This window comes from Trachurus japonicus, chromosome 5 (genome assembly GCF_045865225.1).
Source record: "Trachurus japonicus isolate A0001 chromosome 5, Traja_1.0".
Lineage (NCBI taxonomy): Eukaryota > Metazoa > Chordata > Actinopteri > Carangiformes > Carangidae > Trachurus > Trachurus japonicus.
This window is the reverse complement of record NC_140911.1, coordinates 4,147,955-4,166,516: the sequence shown is the minus strand read 5'-3', so window position 1 is coordinate 4,166,516 and position 18,562 is coordinate 4,147,955. Positions and strand designations below refer to the sequence as shown.

The window sequence follows — 18,562 nt, the reverse complement described above, 5'->3', positions numbered from 1 at the left end:
TATGGACTGACGATGGACGACCTGAAAACAATATGACTGCTGCTGTTGCCAGTGTGGAGGGATGAATCATATAAGCAGAAATGAATGAGAGTGAATGCAGAGTGATGATGATGATGTTGGTACCAAAGGAGAGGACGGTCTCTCTGGCGGCGCTGCGAAGATCTTCATCAGCTGATCTCCACAAATCTGCTATGTGGTCCACACTCTCTGTTGCCTGGAAGGAAGGAAGGAAGGAAGGAAGGAAGGAAGGAAGGAAGGAAGGAAGGAAGGAAGGAAGGAAGGAAGGAAGGAAGGAAGGAAGAGGAATCATGTGGCTGCTGAAACTTAAAAGATCCTCTAAGGTTGTAAATTGTGGCCCTCACACATACACAATCTTAGCACACCAGAGAACTGATAACACACTACTTGGTGATAAGAACCTGGTGTGTGTGTGTGTGTGTGTGTGTGTGTTTGTACTTGCAGGTTTGTGTGTGACATGTCACTCACCCGGAGGCACTTGAGAGCAAGACAGGAGCCATGTTGGATTTGAATGTTGGAGCTTTTCAGACTCTCTGTGTAGTGAATGAGTGCCTGGAGGAACGAAGGAGGGGACGTGTATGTTAGAGATGAAAGATTTCCACTGTATTTATGTTTTAGTTTGGCCTTGTAATTTAGGAATACCCAAGTTAAATATATATATATCAAAACATATGTGAATGAGACGGTTTCAAGTTTTTAATGAACATGAGCTGAAAATTCAGCATGACTTGAGACAGGTGTCACTTACTTTTCTGCCACTTCCTGTTCTGACTTCAGCTCCACATGTATTAAACCAGCACCAGTCAGATGTGAGACTAAACAGCTCAAATCTTTGATCTCCAAATACTTCCTGATATTATCAGAGTGATGAGTGACCAATTGCTAACTGAGCTACCTGTGTGTCTGTGGTTTGCATGAATAGGGAATTAGGATCATAGACATCTGAGATGATCACTGATGGGTACAGGGTTAAAATGTTTACAGTGAGGAGTAAAAAATAAAATTCAATAATAATAATAATAATATTTTTTACTTTACTCTTATGGTAGTTTTTATTTGTTACTTCTCTAATTCATGTTTGCATGTTGCATTGAGTTTGCTTTTATCTCCAGTAGAAACCTCAAGTGACCTCTGACTTTGACCTTTAGTGGAGGTGCTGACGCAGGGAAACACACCTTGCTCCTGAAGGCCTTGCAGCCTGCAGCTCTGCCCAGGCAGCTGGCAGCTGCTTTGCAGACCTTGTGGTTGGAGTCGATCTGCAGGGCGGCCAGGGTCTGCAGCGTGCACCCCAGTGGGAGGAGCTCCGCTATGCTCCGCCCCCTGAGTTTATTTAAGGCTCGTCTGCGTTTGGGACTCCTCAGGGCCGACAGGATGTACTCTGTAACACAGCAGGGGACAACAAGTAAATAACACAACAGTCTCAGTCTCCAAGGTCCATTTAGTAGCTGATGTTCTGGAGCCCTAAACCAGATCACATGGTCATCATCAGCCATGATGACCTTTGGCCTTGTCAGTTAGGTTTAAGTTTAGGAAAGTAGGAAATAGAAAGAAAGAAGGAAAGAAGGAAGGAAGGTGGCTGCTGAAGCTTTAAAGATTCTTTAAGGAGAACTGTGCCCCTCCCCAGCCCCCCCCCCCACACACACACACACTCAGACGACAGATGGTCCAGATTCTTTTCATATGCTGGAATTTCTGGAACGCTCTCTAATCCTAAACTGCAGCAACATACCATTCCACACACACACACACACACACACTGAAACAAATGCTGTGGACACCTGTCATATGTAACAGTGGGAAAAAAAATATAGCTGTAGTTTGTAGTGATATATGTTGGTGCTCCTGCTGCATGAATATATAGGCCTTTATCTAAACGTAATGATGATAAAACTGAAGCTATATGACAGGATTACATAGATTTATTTTAAGGTTAAGAATAAACAACCTAGAAAAATGTTCTCCTCGTAAATATAGGTTTAAACCATTTACTCATTGAATTTCAAGTAACTGTGTTTGTACCTTCTTTGGAGAGGCGAGAGATGTGCTCTCCCAGTTCCAGGATGCCCCAGCGTTTCAGATACACTGACAGCTGGAAGGCGGTGACTCTGTCTGGGCTGCAGAGCGGCCGAGGGCTGGGCCCCATGCGGCAGGTCGTCTGCACCTGCTGGAGAAGCTGAGCGAACACTGCAAGGGCAGGAAGAAGAGACAGAGTCCAGTCAGTCCTGAATCAGCGCATCAGTGCACTGCAGGAGACAAAGGTGTAAACAAAGTGCTCACCTACCTTTCTCTGATTGGCCCGGCTGCTTGGCCTTCACCTTGTGGGTGTATCGTTTCTTCAGCGTCCTGGAGAAGCTGCTGGACTGGCAGCAGAAAGGAGAACTGCTGTCACTCACACAGTCGTCCCAGAACAACAGGACATCCCTCGTTCTCTGGGCTTTAGGAAAAACTGTAGGGGGGTGGAGAAAGGAGGAGGAGAAGACGAGTGAAGTGCTGGCTCAGGCTTCAACTGATCAAACCTGCTGCAGATGTCTTATCAACTACAGACGTGTTGTTTTGATACTGACGGTCACGGGTAGAGACTTCATCGTTCCTCTCCAGCAGCAGACTGCTGACTCTGTCCAGGACCTCAGCCTGGAGAGAGATCTCCTCCAGCAGCTCCCTCCGAGATGAGTTGAAGTCTGTGGTTCGAATCGTCTGAGGAGACATGGAAGAACATCTGTCTCATTCTCTCATTAAGACAGTTAACAATAAAGATAAAATAGTTTTCCAGCTTCGTCACAGAACTGCTGACGGAGGAAAGAAAGAAGGAGGAGAGGAGGGAGGAAAGGCTGGAAGAAAAGAGGAGGGAGGAAAGGAAGGAAGGAAGACATGTCCATTTGATGGACAGATGTACGATCTGATGACATGACAGACTAACGCTGATGTGGCTCCTGTACCTGTAGCAGGATGAGACAAATATCCAGGTGAGTCTCTACAGCCTGGTCAAGACCCCAGTTCCCAGAAGTCAGTGGGGCAATGACCAACTCGTCCTCAGAAGCTGATTGGCTGTCATGGGAGCAGAGGCCGAGGCTCCTGAGCGTGCTCTGCTGGAAGGAGCTGATGCTGATGGACAGAGGAGAAAAGGTGGAGGTGAGTTTTTTATCACAGGTTTAACAGCTGCACCGAATCTTTGCAGCTGGGAACTTAACTCACCCACTGTCTTTTAGTCTCAGGCTGCCCAAACAGGAAGTGTCATCATCTGCATTGAAGTCGTGCGACAGGAAGTCGAAGCTGCCCAGGACTTCCTCGACAGCCAGCGTCTCCTCTGATGAGGAGCTCTTCATCAGGGAGAGGTCGTTCTGAGGATGAGCACAGCACAGCCCTTCAGACGAGGGATGAAACTCACCCGCAGTATCTTCACCTCCGGGTGTTTACCTACAGATGTTTGTTTTATCTGCAGATGTTTGTTTACCTTCAGGATGGTGGCCAGGTGCAGGATCTGATGGTCAAGGGCTCTCAGCTCCTTCTCAGACAAACTCTGGTTCTGTAGCGTCTTCTCCAGCTCCACCATCAGGGCCCCCAGCTTGAGGGCCTGGGCCCTTCGCTGGGCGCCGCTAACGCCCGACCTCCCCGTGGTGACGCCGGCTGTTATGGTGGAGGACGGCTCTGCAGGTGGAGGCGGGGTGTCGACGGATGTGGGTGAGGCCGGGGCAGAGTACGACTGACAGTCTGGAGAGTCCTGGGGAAAAAACAGGCAAGAGTGAATTTAGAAAAAGAGGAAATGAGGGTCAGACCTGATGAGAGAAGCAGTGATTTAAAGAGGATATTTAATTAAAGAGGTATGAGAGGAGGAGCAAAGAGATGAAGAGATGACTAACTTGAGAGTGGACACGTTTAAAACTGATTAAACTCTGATTTTAATTCATTCTTGACGTCGTACCAAAGTTTATTAGATCCACATTGCATAGTGTGTCATGCAACAATCTTATAAGATTGCTAAAATTGCACCATGACCATGTATAGAAGGCATAACTGATTTTTTTTATATATATATATACTGTATATGCACTGTTGCCCATAAAGTTGGAATAATTTTGTTTTCAGACTTATTCCTATTATAAAGGTTAATTGTGGTTTAATTTTCACAGTGATATTGTATTTGGAAGAGATTGATCCGTTTTGAGATATACACAAGATATACACTTCTATCTACCAAGAACAAATCACATTGTCACAATCGTTTCATTAGAAGAGGTTAGGAGAGATTTTTGTGTTTATATTCAGTTTTTTTTATTGTCTGACTATTCATTGTACAGTTAGATTTTTTTGAAAGTGAAAGTGCTGTACAAATTAAATTCAAAATTATAATTAGTGCAAGATGCAGATCTAAAACACTAGCTTCTCTAGGTCCAGGACCAGGAGCAGGTCGGGGACTGACGGGCGGTCGGATGTACTAATCATGGGTGTAACCACCATGCTATGACCTCACATGTATAAAACAATGAACCTCATTTTTCTTGCTCTCTAATCTGTGACACTTTATCAGGCCCCATGGACCTGGACCTGGACCTGATCAGCTCTCACTCTATATGTACAGGTGTTTTGTCTCACCTGTACACTGACAGCGTCCTGGCCCAGCGCTGCACTGTGAGTCTCAGCATCTGGTTCTGCAGCTGTGCTCTTCCTCAGGATGTCTGGAGTACTGGACCTGGAACAAACATGTCATGTTTATTCACACAAACAAAGAGCAGAGGTTGAACTATGTCAGGACCCTGGAGGCTGAGGAGATGACGTAAAACTTAATTACAGACACTGTCGTTGGATAAAATGACATTACAGTTTATTTTTAGTGGTTTGTGAGTTTATCTTCACCTCTGCAGGGCCAGCAGGGATCCTGGCTCACTCTTCACTGGTGTAGAGGGAGTCTTCAACACTCCTCTCCATCCCTCCTCTTCTTCCATTTCCTTCTTCTCACCCATGCTCTTGCTCCTCTCCCTCTCTTCGATGGACACCTCCAGGGATCCCTCCTCCCCGTAGGACAGCTGAGTCTGGCTTCCTCCCAGACTGGTGCCCTGACTTGGGCTGGAGGGGAAGCTATGAGCCCGTGTCAGACTGAGGAGGAGTCGATTTTCATATGAAGCATAAACATACACATAAATCTACACGGACAACTTTCACTTTATGACTTGGTGCTGAAAACGGTCCATAAAAACAGAGGTTTTCAACCTGGAGGTCAGATATTCACTGTGCTACAACCTCTCTGTAATTAACCTTGTGAAACACTGAGAAAAATGTCAAACAATCAGGCCAAACTAAAGGACAAAATGACTGAAAACCAGCAGTTACTTAATTTATTGGTGTTGTGGCCACTGTTTAAAATCAAATCAAATCAAATCAAATCAAATCAATCTTTGCTTAAACGTCCTACATGTCATACCTCGGGGTGTAGAGGCTTCTGGGGCTGTGTGGGATTGTTGTAACAGAGGTGTGTGAGGGGTCGGACAGGTAGCTGAGCAGGGACACGCCTCCTCTGTTGTGACGACTTTTAGGCACCAGAGACGGGAGGGAACCTTCTCCATCCTTCAGGTCACGCACCATCGACTGCAGAGGACACAAAATCAGACTTTAGAGTCACTGCAGCTCACAGCACAAGAAACACAATGCCCTCCTTTCACAGTTAGATGCAAAGAGATAGATTAAGGTGATTAGACCGATGGAAATATGGTCTATAAAGATTTAAGAGCAGTTAAAGCAGAAGTAAGTGGAATATTTGTGTTAATATAAGTCTTAAATAGTTATATCTTCCGACAGCAATCACTTATATAGAGTGTTTGGTCTGAAACACGGGTCTGTCAGTCACTCTGCTCTGCTGTAAGCCGAGGAGAAAACTTTCCTTGTATCCTACAACCTTTATCCAATGAGGAGAGAGAACGGGATAAAGGGGCGGTCCTCTCTGTGTGTGCAGCCAAGGGATGCGCGTGAATGTGGTGACGTAGGGACGAGGGCGGGGACTGCTAACTCCATCCGCTGACAGAAAGTTAGCCAAAACCACTGGCTCGCTTACTTCTGCTTTAAGAGTTTCACCAATAAAAATGTACATGTGCATTGTGTGCTGAGAATCTAGGTGTTGTATGTATTTTTCTAACACCTCTTCAGGGCCTTTCACACCGAACGCGGCAGGCGGCGGAAGGCGGCAGCAAACCCATTCATTGTGTATGTGCTACCGCGGCGCACCGGCGAACGGCTCTGCGCCGAGCTGAGCGGCACGCGAGGTGGGCGCATGCCGCGGCGGCGCGCTGCGCCCGAATTAAAAAATGTTTTTTTTTTATGTTTTTTTTTTTTTTTTTGTCTTGTGATTGGTTATTTGAACTTTTTTTTTTTTTTTTTTTTTTCCTTCAATTTATTTTTCAAATCATTACAACAATTGAACAATGGACAAAACGAACAACAAGCCGAATTAAAAAATGTTTAATCTGAGCGCAGCGCGCTGTGACGACATCTCGGTGCGTCCAATAGGAGAGGATGTAGTGGAGTCTGAAAAAAAATCAGCCGCTTGCAGAGAGAAAACAAACGACCAGACGTTCAGTTAAAGTGACGGGATGGGGTGAGTTGTCATCCTCCTGAGGATCACACCAACTCTCTCTAACAGGCTGTTAAACTGCTCCCTGCTCAGCCTGACGCTAAAGTTCACCTGGAAGCGGTCGTTTTGTAGCTCCTGGCGAACATATCTTTGCATATACCCCCCCAAATCCTGTCTTGTTTGTTCGGTTGCTCAGCAACTCGCGCCATATGTGTACGCGCTGCCGCCCTGCTCTGCGCCTGTCTGCGCTGTACCTCGCGGTGGGCGCAGCGCATACCGCGTTCGGTGTGAAAGGCCCTTTCTGCCTGTTTCACTCTGTAGTCTACCTCTGTCCTCATGCTGAAAGTGTTGCACAGACACAACTTGATTAATACATTTTATTTGAGGATTTCACTGCCCATTTTATGCACATTTTTCAGAATCAGCACTCAGCAGACCTCTGATCTGCAATTTGCAAACCTTAGGAAAGAACGAAAAGTGGAGCCTCAGAAAACTGGATTGTTCATAAGTTTCTATGTTTATTTGTTCATGAGTTATAGTTTTTTGTTTGTTTGCTACTCCTGTGCCCCATGTCTATATTCTGCTCCCCTTATGTTTTCTCACCGACCACTCCTCACTCGGAGCCAAGGCAGGCCAACCAAATCAGACCCTCGGATTGGATGTGAGTGCCCCCCAGTGACGTCACACGCACAGAACACGGAGGGGACCAGAGGGGACCAGAGGGGACCAAGGGGGCAGTTGTCGGTCTGAGAAGTGAAGCTCACTTCCGCGTTCAAAAAACTGCAATCCCCCCGGCTTCCTCTGGGGGCTGGTGTCAGAAGGGAGCATTCCCCATAGACCCCCATGTTAAAATAGCCGACTTTACATCCTCAATAAACATGTTAAAAGCTGGGCCGTAAAGTATACCCCCGCAGCCCCCGCGAGGCGGGGGGGCCCCGCCCCCGCCCGTTAAGCCGGGTTTCCACCGAATCAACGGTCTTTTTTTTTTTTTTTTTTTTTTTTTACACCGCAACATGTTCACGTCATGATAACTTATGTATTTTGGCCATTCAAGCTTCCACAGTCCATAGTTCTCTTCTTTGTTTGATATTTCAAGAGACTTTTGATAGCTCCTAGGCAGGATTGTTCTGCTGTGTTGTCGCCGCCGTCAAAACTCTGGCCAATTAGGGCGTGGAAACCAAGGGGGCAGTTGTCGTTCTGAGAAGTGAAGCTCACTTCCGCGTTCAAAAAACTGCAATCCCCTCGGCTGTCGCTGGGGGCTGGCTCCAGAAGGGAGCAACTCCAACTGAGCCCCATGTTAAAATAGCCGATTTTACAGCTTAAAAAAACATATTTACAGCCTGGTAGCCTACATCTTATTTTTTTGGTCTCAACCGTTTCTACCCCCGCACACACTCTGAGGGGGGTGAATTTTTTTTAAACTCTACCGTTTTACTGTTATTAGGTTTAAAGTTCTGGCCAATTAGGGCGCGGGAACGTTGAGTGACAGGTCCGGAGACCACTGCTTCGAGGCCTGCTTCGAGGCCGCTCCAAATATGGCAAGTAGAATCCAACATGGCGCGGTTCAAACCCCCGTAGTAGCGGCACAAAACAGACTCCCCCAAACCAATGGGTGACGTCACGGGTGCTACGTCCATTCTTTTTACAGTCTATGGTGAAAACGTTGAGTGACAGGTCCAAGCAGCTCCGTGGACAGCTGCTTCGAGGCCAGTGGGCGGGTTCTCGGCCAATCCAACATGGCGCTGTTCAGGCCGCCATATTTGAGTCACAAAAATGACTCCCCAAAACCAATGGGTGACGTCACGGACGCTACGTCCATTCTTTTTACAGTCTATGGAGGGGACTCAAGTCCAGGGCCCAGGGCCTTAAGGGCCTTTCACACCGAACGCGGCAGGCGGCGGAAGGCAGCAGCAAACCCATTCATTGTGTACGTGCTACCGCGGTGCACCGGCGAACGGCTCTGCGCCGAGCTGAGCGGCACGTGAGGTGGGCGCGTGCCGCGGTGGCGCGCTGCGCCCGAATTAAAAAATGTTTCATCTGGGCGCAGCGCGCTGTGACGACATCTCGGCGCGTCCAATAGGAGAGGATGTAGTGGAGTCTGAAACAAAATCAGCCGCTTGCAGAGTGAAAACAAACGGCCAGACGTTCAGTTAAAGTGACGGGATGCATGAAGTGAGTTGTCATCCTCCTGAGGATCAGACCAACTCTCTCTAACAGGCTGTTAAACTGCTCCCTGCTCAGCCTGACGCTAAAGTTCACCTGGAAGCGGTCGTTTTGTAGCTCCTGGCGAACATATCTTTGCATATACCCCCCCAAATCCTGTTTTGTTTGTTCGGTCGCTGAGCAACCTGCGCTATATGTGTGAGCGCTGCCGCCCTGCTCTGCGCCTGTCTGCGCTGTACCTCGCGGTGGGCGCAGCGCATACCGCGTTCGGTGTGAAAGGCCCTTTAGGATGATGGGGGAAGGGGCACCTGGCCGCCGGCTGCTCCGCTCCGGCCCTGATTCCCCCTCGGCGAGTGCTGCGGGGTTGACACAGCATCGGGCGGTCAACCAAGACAACTAACACACTCAACACGTTCAACTCAGCTTGTGTTCCTTTACTCATCAAGTTTCTTGCCGTCAGCCCAGCCACGCTGCTCCTCCGTGGACTCACTTTCAACCACCGCTCCGTCCAGACTCACTCTCTGCTGCTGTGTAACTCGCGGAAAGCACCGACAATTGGTCCAATTTGCGGAAAAGTTGCGGTGATTGTACAAAATTGCAAGATCGCAAAAATTCGCGGGGATTTGCTGAATTTGCGTTAATTGTTGCGATCGCAACATCGCGAATTCCTGGAGGGACTGAGTTTTACTCTCAGCTTTAAATTTCATAGCTTACTGATTTTAACTAGTTTTTTATTTATTTATTTATTTTTAACATTTCCCCATAATTTACAGTTTAGTAAAACTGTGTTTATACCTTTAGCCTAAAGTTAGAGTTTAGCTAATTTATGTAAGCTAGCTTTCTTTTACTAAAGCACATTAGCCTACATGACAACGCACCTTGGCTAATGTTGCATAGTTTCTACCTGTGGATTTAGCTAACTGATATTAGCTAGCATTACCAGTGCTTGTAATGTGTCTTTTAATTTCATTACCAATATAAAATGCATTATATTAAGTTAGCTAACGTTACAAATAATATTGACATCATATTAAATGAGGATATCTCCAGCTGGCTAGCCAGTAGCCACAGAAAATGACTCTGCTCAGATCACTAAACCTCGGGGAAACACTGAAATGTCACATTTAATCTAATGTTAACAAACACCGATGCTCAGTGCGAGACAGTGGAAAATTATCTTATAATTAGATAGGATGTATTTCAAGTGTATGTTGGTTTGACATTAGTTTTTATATTACACACCCTCTTTGATTTCACTGAGGACTTAAGCAGTTTCACCTGGTCAGATAATTAAACAATTTTAAATTACATGTGTGGCCAACACATCAGTTTGCAGTGTCTGTGCTGCACAGGTCTGTTGGCCTCCTTTGTCCATAGAGATACACTTGACCCTCCCATGATCATAATACAATTCACACCCTATGAATATGTAGATGTGTGATGTTTGTGACCTGTGATGAACTCTGCTGCTACAAACACACAGTCTTTCCATCTCTCTCTGTCGGTCTTTCCCTGTGGTGTGTGTATTCGTGTGTGTATGCGCACTCACTATGAAGTACTTCTCTGTGAAGGAGGGGGTGTTCGGTGCCGTCCAGCTGTAAACTGAGCTCTTTCTGCTGGACACCGACTGCTTGCTGACGGACAGAGGCCTCATCTTCTCAGCACTGTCAAAAGGACTGAAGGTGGAAACACACACAGATGCTGTATGTCACACACAAATATACAAAATGTCACAACTGTCCCACACCATTGTAAAGTATCTGGTGTTGAATATTTGCAGATGTTTCTTTTTTGAAACTATTTATTTAGTATTTTCAATTTAAGGGAAAACAAGTTGACCACAAGCTGTCAAGGGGAAAAAAACAGAAAAAACATGGGGGCTCCTCTGTTGATAATATTATCATATTTAATCTGAGAGAGAAAGTCATCCATTAAACACATTTCCTTCACTCTGTCCATCCATTAGTTGACTCGCTTTTACACCAGCACTTTGTTATAGCTTTTTTTTTCAAGCTATTTGCAGTTTGTTTCATGTGAGAGTTTACAGACATTTCTCATAGTTTTGATTCTGCCCCTTCACCTCTCCTCACTTTACCAACCTTTGTTTACACGTAATAATCAGTGCATAAATCACCATTTTTTTTTACCATGTCTGTGAACTCACATGTTGGGCCTTTGGTTGGTTGGCTGGTTGTCATAGCATGTATCCTCTTTATCAACCGCTTTTGCCAGATTGGTCCACATTTTCTCCTCCCATCAGTCTGATGTTTAAACCAGCACATTTTCATCTCCTCCTGCTGCCACACAGTTGTACTTTCACTGTTTCTAAACTCAGTCTTTTCATGATGTGAAAACCAGTGGAAGAGGCTCCACAGAGATGTGTGTGTGTGTGTGTTGTGTGAATGTGCACGGCCTCTGCAGAGTTTTTGTTTTCTAGGTGTGACTGTGTGACTTCAATTTTCCATCTCTCTGGATAGAATCCATGAAATGTCCTCCACCTGGCTGCACTAAAGCCTGAAATGTGATCTGTCACGGTGCAAAGGGCACAGCGCAGTGTGTACGTGTGTATATATACAGTATGTATGTGTACTGTATGTGTGTGATGTATGCTCTGTATTCAATCAGCTCTGCGGCAGCTGGCTTAGGTTAGAGGTGCAAGGCAGAGGCTGAGGAAAAGATGAACCACAGACACTGAATCCAAAGTAACCCAACACATCACATGTTGTTGTTGTTTGTTCTGTGTTGTGTTTCTGCTGAGGACATGTGTCGAAGTGACAGGCTGACATTTCAGAATGTAATGAAATGATATATATATATAGAGAGAGCATGATGGGAAAAGAAGAACAGGAGAAGGTTTTGTATCGCTCTCTGATCTGAAGCCTGTGTGAACCAGCTGCACCTGTCAGTCATGTGATTCATCATTAATACGATATCTGCAGCAGAACGAGAGGCCGCAGGTCTGAGGTCAGGACAAAAATTCACAGAGGATGTTCTCATGTTTGTTCTCACTCAGCTGTCCGCACCTATACACTCAATTACTGTCCTGTCCCCTGACTTCACTCCTCATCTGGTCCTGTCCTTAGAGCAGGAAATCATGTTGTTCTGTTGATTGGAGCGTGTCTGTGTGTGTGTGTGTGTGTGTGTGTGTGTGTGTGTGAGATGTGTGTGTGTTCTTACTTCCAGGTGACCTCCAGCTGCAGTTTGATGGTTCCCAGCTCTGTGATGTCCACCTGCATCAGCTGAGACCTCGCCACGAAGAAGTCTGCACTTGCACACGTTACCATGCCAACCAGCAACCAACCTAAGCCCTTTGCCTCCGTCACCTAAGAGAGAGGATTTGACAGGTGAGATACCTGCAGACATCCCATTACTGTTATATACAGTATGGATTAACATGTAAACACCTTTATTTTCTATTTAAGTATTAATGTGTCAAAGCGGTTCAGGTTTACATGAAAAACAGTGATATGGAAACACACTGTGTGCTATTACACACATTACCTTACATACATCTACACTTATGTAAGGTGACCCTTGACATATTTATTATTTGATGATTACATTTCTTTTTATTGATTGTGTGTGTGTGTGTGTGTGTGTGTGTGTGTGTGTGTGTGTGTGTGTGTGTGTTAACCTTGATCTCAAAGTTGTGGTGTATATGCGGCAGGAAGACCATCTCCTCCTGGTCCCAGGTCTGCGTGTCGTCTGATTCGATCCTTCCTCTGATCCTCCAGCGCTGACGGCCCAGTCGCACCACCACCTGCTCATGTGACATCATCATCAAGACATGACATCACCAACCAACGACTCGCCCTAACAACTCAAGCAGCAGGTGAGTCCCTCAGTTTAAACATAGGAAGTGTGTTGGTCTGTTGTCAGAAGGAAAGGAAACATCTGAACTTTGGCCTTTTGTGACACATGGCGAGATACTCCAGGTTTACTTTTCTCGTCTTTAGTTCGAGTCACAGTTTGTTCAGGTGACATAAACAAGGCTTAAGTATCATAGTCTGTGTATTTAGTTCACGTTATCAATTGAAAATTTGCTTATTTCACTTTCTGGAGCGTCTTCCACTGTTTTATAAATGTTTTTGCTGAGGAGAAAAATCTGACCTCATACTGGTCTCCAGGGCAGAGTCGAGCGAAGCCAATCAGACCTGTGGGTGAAAACACAACTTAGATGTTTGGACGATGAGTCACTGATCACATGTAACCTGCTTTAGGAGTGTGTGTGTGTGTGTGTCTATGTGTATGTGTGTGTGTGTGTGTGTGTGTGTGTGTGTGTGTGTGTGTGTGTGTACCTTTCATTTTGATGTGCAGCTCTCCGAGGAGGATTTCTAACTCCCCCTCCATCACAGACATGTCCTGTCGAGGAGAAACTGGGTTAATGTGGAAATTTAGTCAGAAAAGATAAATCTTAACTCCTCCTATTGTTGTCAGACATTTTTGTGTCTCAGTATTTAAAGGTGATAAAGAACTGTGTTTTTTCTGGACTTAGCGCTGTTTAGGTTTTGATTTAATGGCAAGGTTAGTGTCACATGTGAAAATTGATATTTCTTACCCTGGCTGATTTACAGGACAACATTTTTTTTAATCGTATGATGTAACTTCAGATGCTACAGACATTCAAACAAACACTGTCCTTCTGAAATTACAGGAAATAATTTCTCTTAGTCTTTATTTTTAATGAGATGAAAGTAAAGGTTATGATTATTCCCCCAAAACTATTCCTGATAAAAACAAAAAACAAAACTTGATTATGACAAAGAACAGCAGGTGGAGCCGTTTGTGTCGAGCAGACGACCAAACTGAGAAACAAAGAGCCGATTGATGAGTCTTAAAGAGGCTGTGATACGTTCAGTGTCTGCCCGCATGATGAGGACCACCAACACTGAGCTCATTAAAGTGCAGCCTGTTGGGATGGAGACAGGTGTTGTTTACATTGTGTTTGTCTGCACTGTGTGTGGGTGATTGTCGGTCCTCCTCCCGCTACAGTCTGACTCTGTGTCTGTAACTCGTTCTTCATAAACACACCGGCCAGTGATCCGTGATGGCAGCTTCTCTGATGCAGTGAGACGCCGAACCAGCCTAAAGCGGTGAGATGCGTCATGTAGCCTCCTCCTGGCATTGAGCTAACTCTACCGTTGACACTATGGAGACGGAGGAGAAGCCGATCGCTGCTGTGCTTCCTGAGCCGTCAACTCCTCTCAGTGTAAACGCTGATCTGAGATTTTGTGCAATTATCTCTGGTCAAGTTTTGTTTTCTCATCTCACTGATGTTGTTATTCATCCCTATGTTTACTTCAACACAGACAAAAATTATAATAGAGAACATTGTCCAAAGGCACTCACTACCTATGGTCCACATGTAACAAATTAAACTGTATATATTTCAAAATATTATTGTGGTGTAGGATTTCGTAAACACTCAGTACTGTAGTAACCGTACAAAATTAACCTCTTAAACTACCACAGCCTATTAGTGTCATTTAAAGCAGAAGTAAGTGATATATTTGTGTTAATATAAGTCTTAAATAGTTATATCTTCCGTCAGCAATCACTTACATAGAGTGTTTGGTCTGAAACACGGGTCTGTCATTAACATAACATAAATTGTCAACTAATAAGTTAAATATTGATCTGCAAACTGCATTCAGGCCCATACACAAATGAATTGCTAGATAACTCTGCGTACAATGATACATTCATACATTTCTCATCCATATCCGGAGTAGTTTCCTCAGTGAGCAGGAGTAGTTAGAAATGGTGCTTGACTGTGCATGTGTAAAAGTGTGTGTGTGTGTGTGTGTGTGTGTGTGTGTGGCTGCTGAGACACACAGAGGCCAGTGTTGGGGGTGGAGGTGGTGACCTCTCTGACAAAGGCTCTCTGCTTCTTCCTGAATGGACATACACTATGTCATATATGACAAAAACGTATCTGTTAGCGTGTGTTATAGCACATGTGTGTTTCTGTGTGAGAGAGAAAAACGTCTGAGGAGGAAACTGGTTAATCAGTCAAAGACAGATTTCTACACTGAAAGAGGAAGTGACCGTGTGAATAGTTTAGGGTTAGGGTTAGGAAAGAAGAAGATGGAAAGAGAGGACGAGAATAAATGTTGTATAAATAATAAGCAGCAGTGATAATAAACAACAGAAAGAAAGAGAGACGGAGTCTGTGAATGAGTCTTCAGTTGTCTGTTAATGACTCGTAGCCTGCGGCTGCAAACACACGGTCACACTGCGCCCATCAATCACACCAGATCTCTTCATTACCGCTGTCGGGGGCGAATTTGGAGACGATGGACAAGTAGTGTGCCCACGTCCAGCTCGAGGACATTTTTCAATCACAGACAAGCATCTCGGAGCAGATCCATTCATCTCTGTCAGAGAGCTTCTTCCAGCGCAGCTGTTTTCTCTCTCCGATCGTTTTTAATCCAACTGTTTGTCTGGATCTTTGTCCAGACGTCTCAGTGGCCGTGTCCCAGTTCACACACAGTATGACACAGAGTTTCTGCTCTGTGTATAAAATGCTACGTTTCGTTCTTCATCGTTCGGCCTGTCCAGGATGTTTTTGTCATTATTCACTGTCCAGTATGTGGAAGGTTTTCTCCTGTTTGATGGATCAGTTTTAAGATCATTCTTTGTGTTCTGTCTTCAGTGGTTTTTATCATTATGGCATGTTTTACTCTTATTATCAAAATAACAAAATATCTTTTCATGTTTTTCTGTCTTTTCTATCTTTTTAAATTTTTACTTTTTGATGATTTTCATCGGAACATATCATTCAGTTGATGAGACCAGAAAAGGGCTAGAGATCGAAACACAGTTCAGTTCTGCTCTTACACATCTACCAGTGACCTTCTTCAAATAGTATTATTCATTATTTATTTTGTATAATCACTTTGACATTTGTTTGTTGAAATAACGGACCAGGTGTTTCTGTGTTGACAGTAAAGACACTGAATGACAATCTGAATTCAGGATAAACAAAGATCTCTGTGTTTGTCACCAGAACTAAAGCTAAACAATCCTTCCCTTTAGTTAATGATGTGTTAATATTTTTTAATGCATATGCTTGTGAATATTCAAACGACATTCAAAAGATTTTTTTTTTCTTTTAATTTTATGTTTTTGACATTGTAGTCCTGTGTAGCAGCAAGAAACTCTAAATATGGCAGCAGGTCCTTAAAAACCAACCACTGGAGTTCTAAATGCTCCGCCCCCTCACAGGCGGCGTCTCTGACCTACAGGTAAATAAAATAAGCCGTAGGTAAAGCAGCCATGGGCAGAGAAAAAAATGTTTGTCTTGCTGGCGACAGCAGTCAACTGCAGTTCCTCCTCTCTTTCATTCACACTAACAAACACTTGATAAAAGCCAAACGTTGCCATGCAACTTTGAGGCTCTGGAAGTTTTTAGCAGCAAGAAAAATACCAACAATCTTTTTTTACCTCTGACCTGCAGCAGAAAGTTATTCAGTGTTCAGTGAATTCATCTGCTGAGCAGATGTGACATGAAAATACCAGCAGTTATAAACAAAGTTATTTTTGATGACTAAAATCCATCAAATGACTTAAAAATAGAAAGTAAGCACAATTTTCTTACTGGTGTTTATGAACTTTCCTGAGTTGCTGAAGCTGTTGAAACATAAAATCTCTGAGGCAGTGCCACAAACAGGAAGTTGTGCATTCATCACACAGATGAGGATTTTATGTGTGACTGACTGTGTTTAGTTATGTTTCGTCCGTCTGTGACGTCGGTCTGCTGCACACATGCTTAGCTACAGCACCGATTCACGGTCCACTTTAAAGCAGCAACAGCAGATAGAATAAAACATGTAGGGGCGGTGCGTGGCGCAGTGGCCGTCGCGTCGCGTCGGGCAGACCTTTCCTGCGTGTCATTCCCCCTCTCTCTGCCTCCCCATTTCCTGTCTATCTCTACTGTCATCACTATCAAATAAAGGCAAAAAAAAAAAAAAAAAAAAAGAATAAAACATGTAGTGTGTTCGATTTGTGAACGTCAACATTTAAAACCTATTGATGTGAAACGGACTTGAAAGGACTCATAAATATATGTTGATGGTAACACGTTGGCTCTTTAACATCACACGTAAAGTCCCGCGGACACACGCTGCGTCCTGTGCCGTACCTGCAGGCTGTGTCTGTGGTTGCGGTTGAGCTCCAGCAGACTGTCCCTGGAGGCTCTGGTGGACGGGGACAGCGAGTAGGCTCTCTTCATGTTGACCGCCCCCTGACACAGCCTCCACTGGATGCAGTACGTCTCATACAGCTCCTCCACCTGCAGGGTTATCAGTAAGACCATAACAAAACAATATCCACCACACCTCACAGAAAAAGTCCAAATTCACACTAAAACATGTGGATTACAGTTTATAGTTTTTTTTAATCTAAATCTAATCACAACATTTCCATGGTTCATCAAAACCCTCCTATGTTTTCTTTTCGTATGTAAGTTGTTTTGTAATGTAATGTAAAGATGTTTTTCATCAATTATCATATTCACACAATTATATCATGATTATGAATGACATAAAAAGCAAAATCAAATCACTAATTTAGCAGACATCACAAACTCTTCATGTTATGTAGCCTATGTAACACATTTTGATAATTGAATGGATTGTTTTGCATGTGATGCTCAGACTATGGGAGTGTTTATAAGCAATTTGGCATTTTTTTCTGACAATCAACTGATCGGTTTTGATCAGTGAGACACATGTAGGTGATTTTTGTACAGATTTGTGTACACATTCTTGCTCCCGTGCACCAGAACAATGCAATTCACTTATATGGATTAGGTATTCCCATTTGAAACAAAACAAACTAATTATTCACAGATTTTGAAAACCTTTTTTCTCACTTGAGAATTGAGCCAAGGTGAATGACAAGAAATACTGTGAATGGTTGGGTTCACACTCATCCACCAAATCGTTTCAAGTTGGTTTTTTTTTGTGTGCGTAGACTTTTACCTTGCTGATTTGAAATTCTAGTCGTCTTATGTATCGCTCCAGAGCCCTGATCTCCTGTGAGAACAACGTTGAGACAGTTTTTAGTTTTGGTTTATAACATTATATATTGATCTATATGAAAGAACAGTGGATCAGCTGTGGTGCACAGGTCCTACCTTCTCCAGATCGTAGAGGAAGGCCTGGAAACACAGAGGAGGCGTCACAGTCATCATCATACATACTGACATATATATCTTGAATTGACACACACATACACATTGAGTCTGTCCTCACCAGTCTGGAGTTCCTCTTGGTCTCTCTTTGCTGTGACGACAGGAAATCCATCTCCACCTGGTGACCCTCCAGGTACTCCCTGCACACATTTTTGTGTGTCTTTTTTTAGCAGTTTTACAAAAGAAACATTTCCCCTCTCAGCTTCTCAGAGTTTAATTTAACAGTTTTTTTTTCTTCGATATTTCACCTCCACAACAAACAACAAAGATGCGCAAGATGTGCAAATTGATACAAGGCCCAACCCCCTGGACTAAACTAGCTAAGTGCTTATCCGGTAGTAGTTAGTAGTACTTCTGAACAGTACTTGTTGATACTTGTAAATAGAGTATTTTTACTCTGTGGCACTGGCACAGGATCAGACTGGTGTTCAGTACGTACTTGAGTCCTTTGCGTAACGCCTGAAAAACCCTGTCCACCTGGTCTGGCTGCATAGACCAGATACCCCCTCCCCCTCTGCTGGGAGACAGGTGCACCCTGGGAGATTTTCCTCCTGTGATGGCTTTGGAGCGGAGCGAGTTACGGGCAGAGGACGGTCTGAAAAAGATGAATACAGAGATTGTTATCA

The 18,562-nt window shown here is 44.4% G+C and overlaps 1 protein-coding gene across 2 annotated transcripts in view; it reads right to left on the bottom strand.

Annotated features, from left to right (window-relative positions):
- ripor3 (RIPOR family member 3) overlaps positions 1–18,562 on the bottom strand; it is a 55,563-nt gene that overhangs the window by 2,779 nt on the left and 34,222 nt on the right. For both annotated transcript variants that reach the window (XM_085775705.1, XM_085775706.1), the window contains 22 exons: positions 18,376–18,531; positions 17,998–18,076; positions 17,880–17,903; positions 17,725–17,778; positions 16,884–17,033; positions 13,039–13,102; positions 12,851–12,894; positions 12,375–12,500; positions 11,918–12,063; positions 10,290–10,416; positions 5,435–5,598; positions 4,870–5,109; positions 4,609–4,705; positions 3,470–3,736; positions 3,211–3,356; positions 2,955–3,120; positions 2,583–2,712; positions 2,300–2,464; positions 2,038–2,202; positions 1,194–1,396; positions 487–570; positions 124–214 (listed from right to left, as the gene is read on the bottom strand). In XM_085775705.1, the coding sequence (XP_085631831.1) occupies positions 124–214; positions 487–570; positions 1,194–1,396; positions 2,038–2,202; positions 2,300–2,464; positions 2,583–2,712; positions 2,955–3,120; positions 3,211–3,356; positions 3,470–3,736; positions 4,609–4,705; positions 4,870–5,109; positions 5,435–5,598; positions 10,290–10,416; positions 11,918–12,063; positions 12,375–12,500; positions 12,851–12,894; positions 13,039–13,102; positions 16,884–17,033; positions 17,725–17,778; positions 17,880–17,903; positions 17,998–18,076; positions 18,376–18,531 (2,888 nt within the window). The remainder of the gene's footprint in view (positions 1–123; positions 215–486; positions 571–1,193; positions 1,397–2,037; positions 2,203–2,299; positions 2,465–2,582; positions 2,713–2,954; positions 3,121–3,210; positions 3,357–3,469; positions 3,737–4,608; positions 4,706–4,869; positions 5,110–5,434; positions 5,599–10,289; positions 10,417–11,917; positions 12,064–12,374; positions 12,501–12,850; positions 12,895–13,038; positions 13,103–16,883; positions 17,034–17,724; positions 17,779–17,879; positions 17,904–17,997; positions 18,077–18,375; positions 18,532–18,562) is intronic.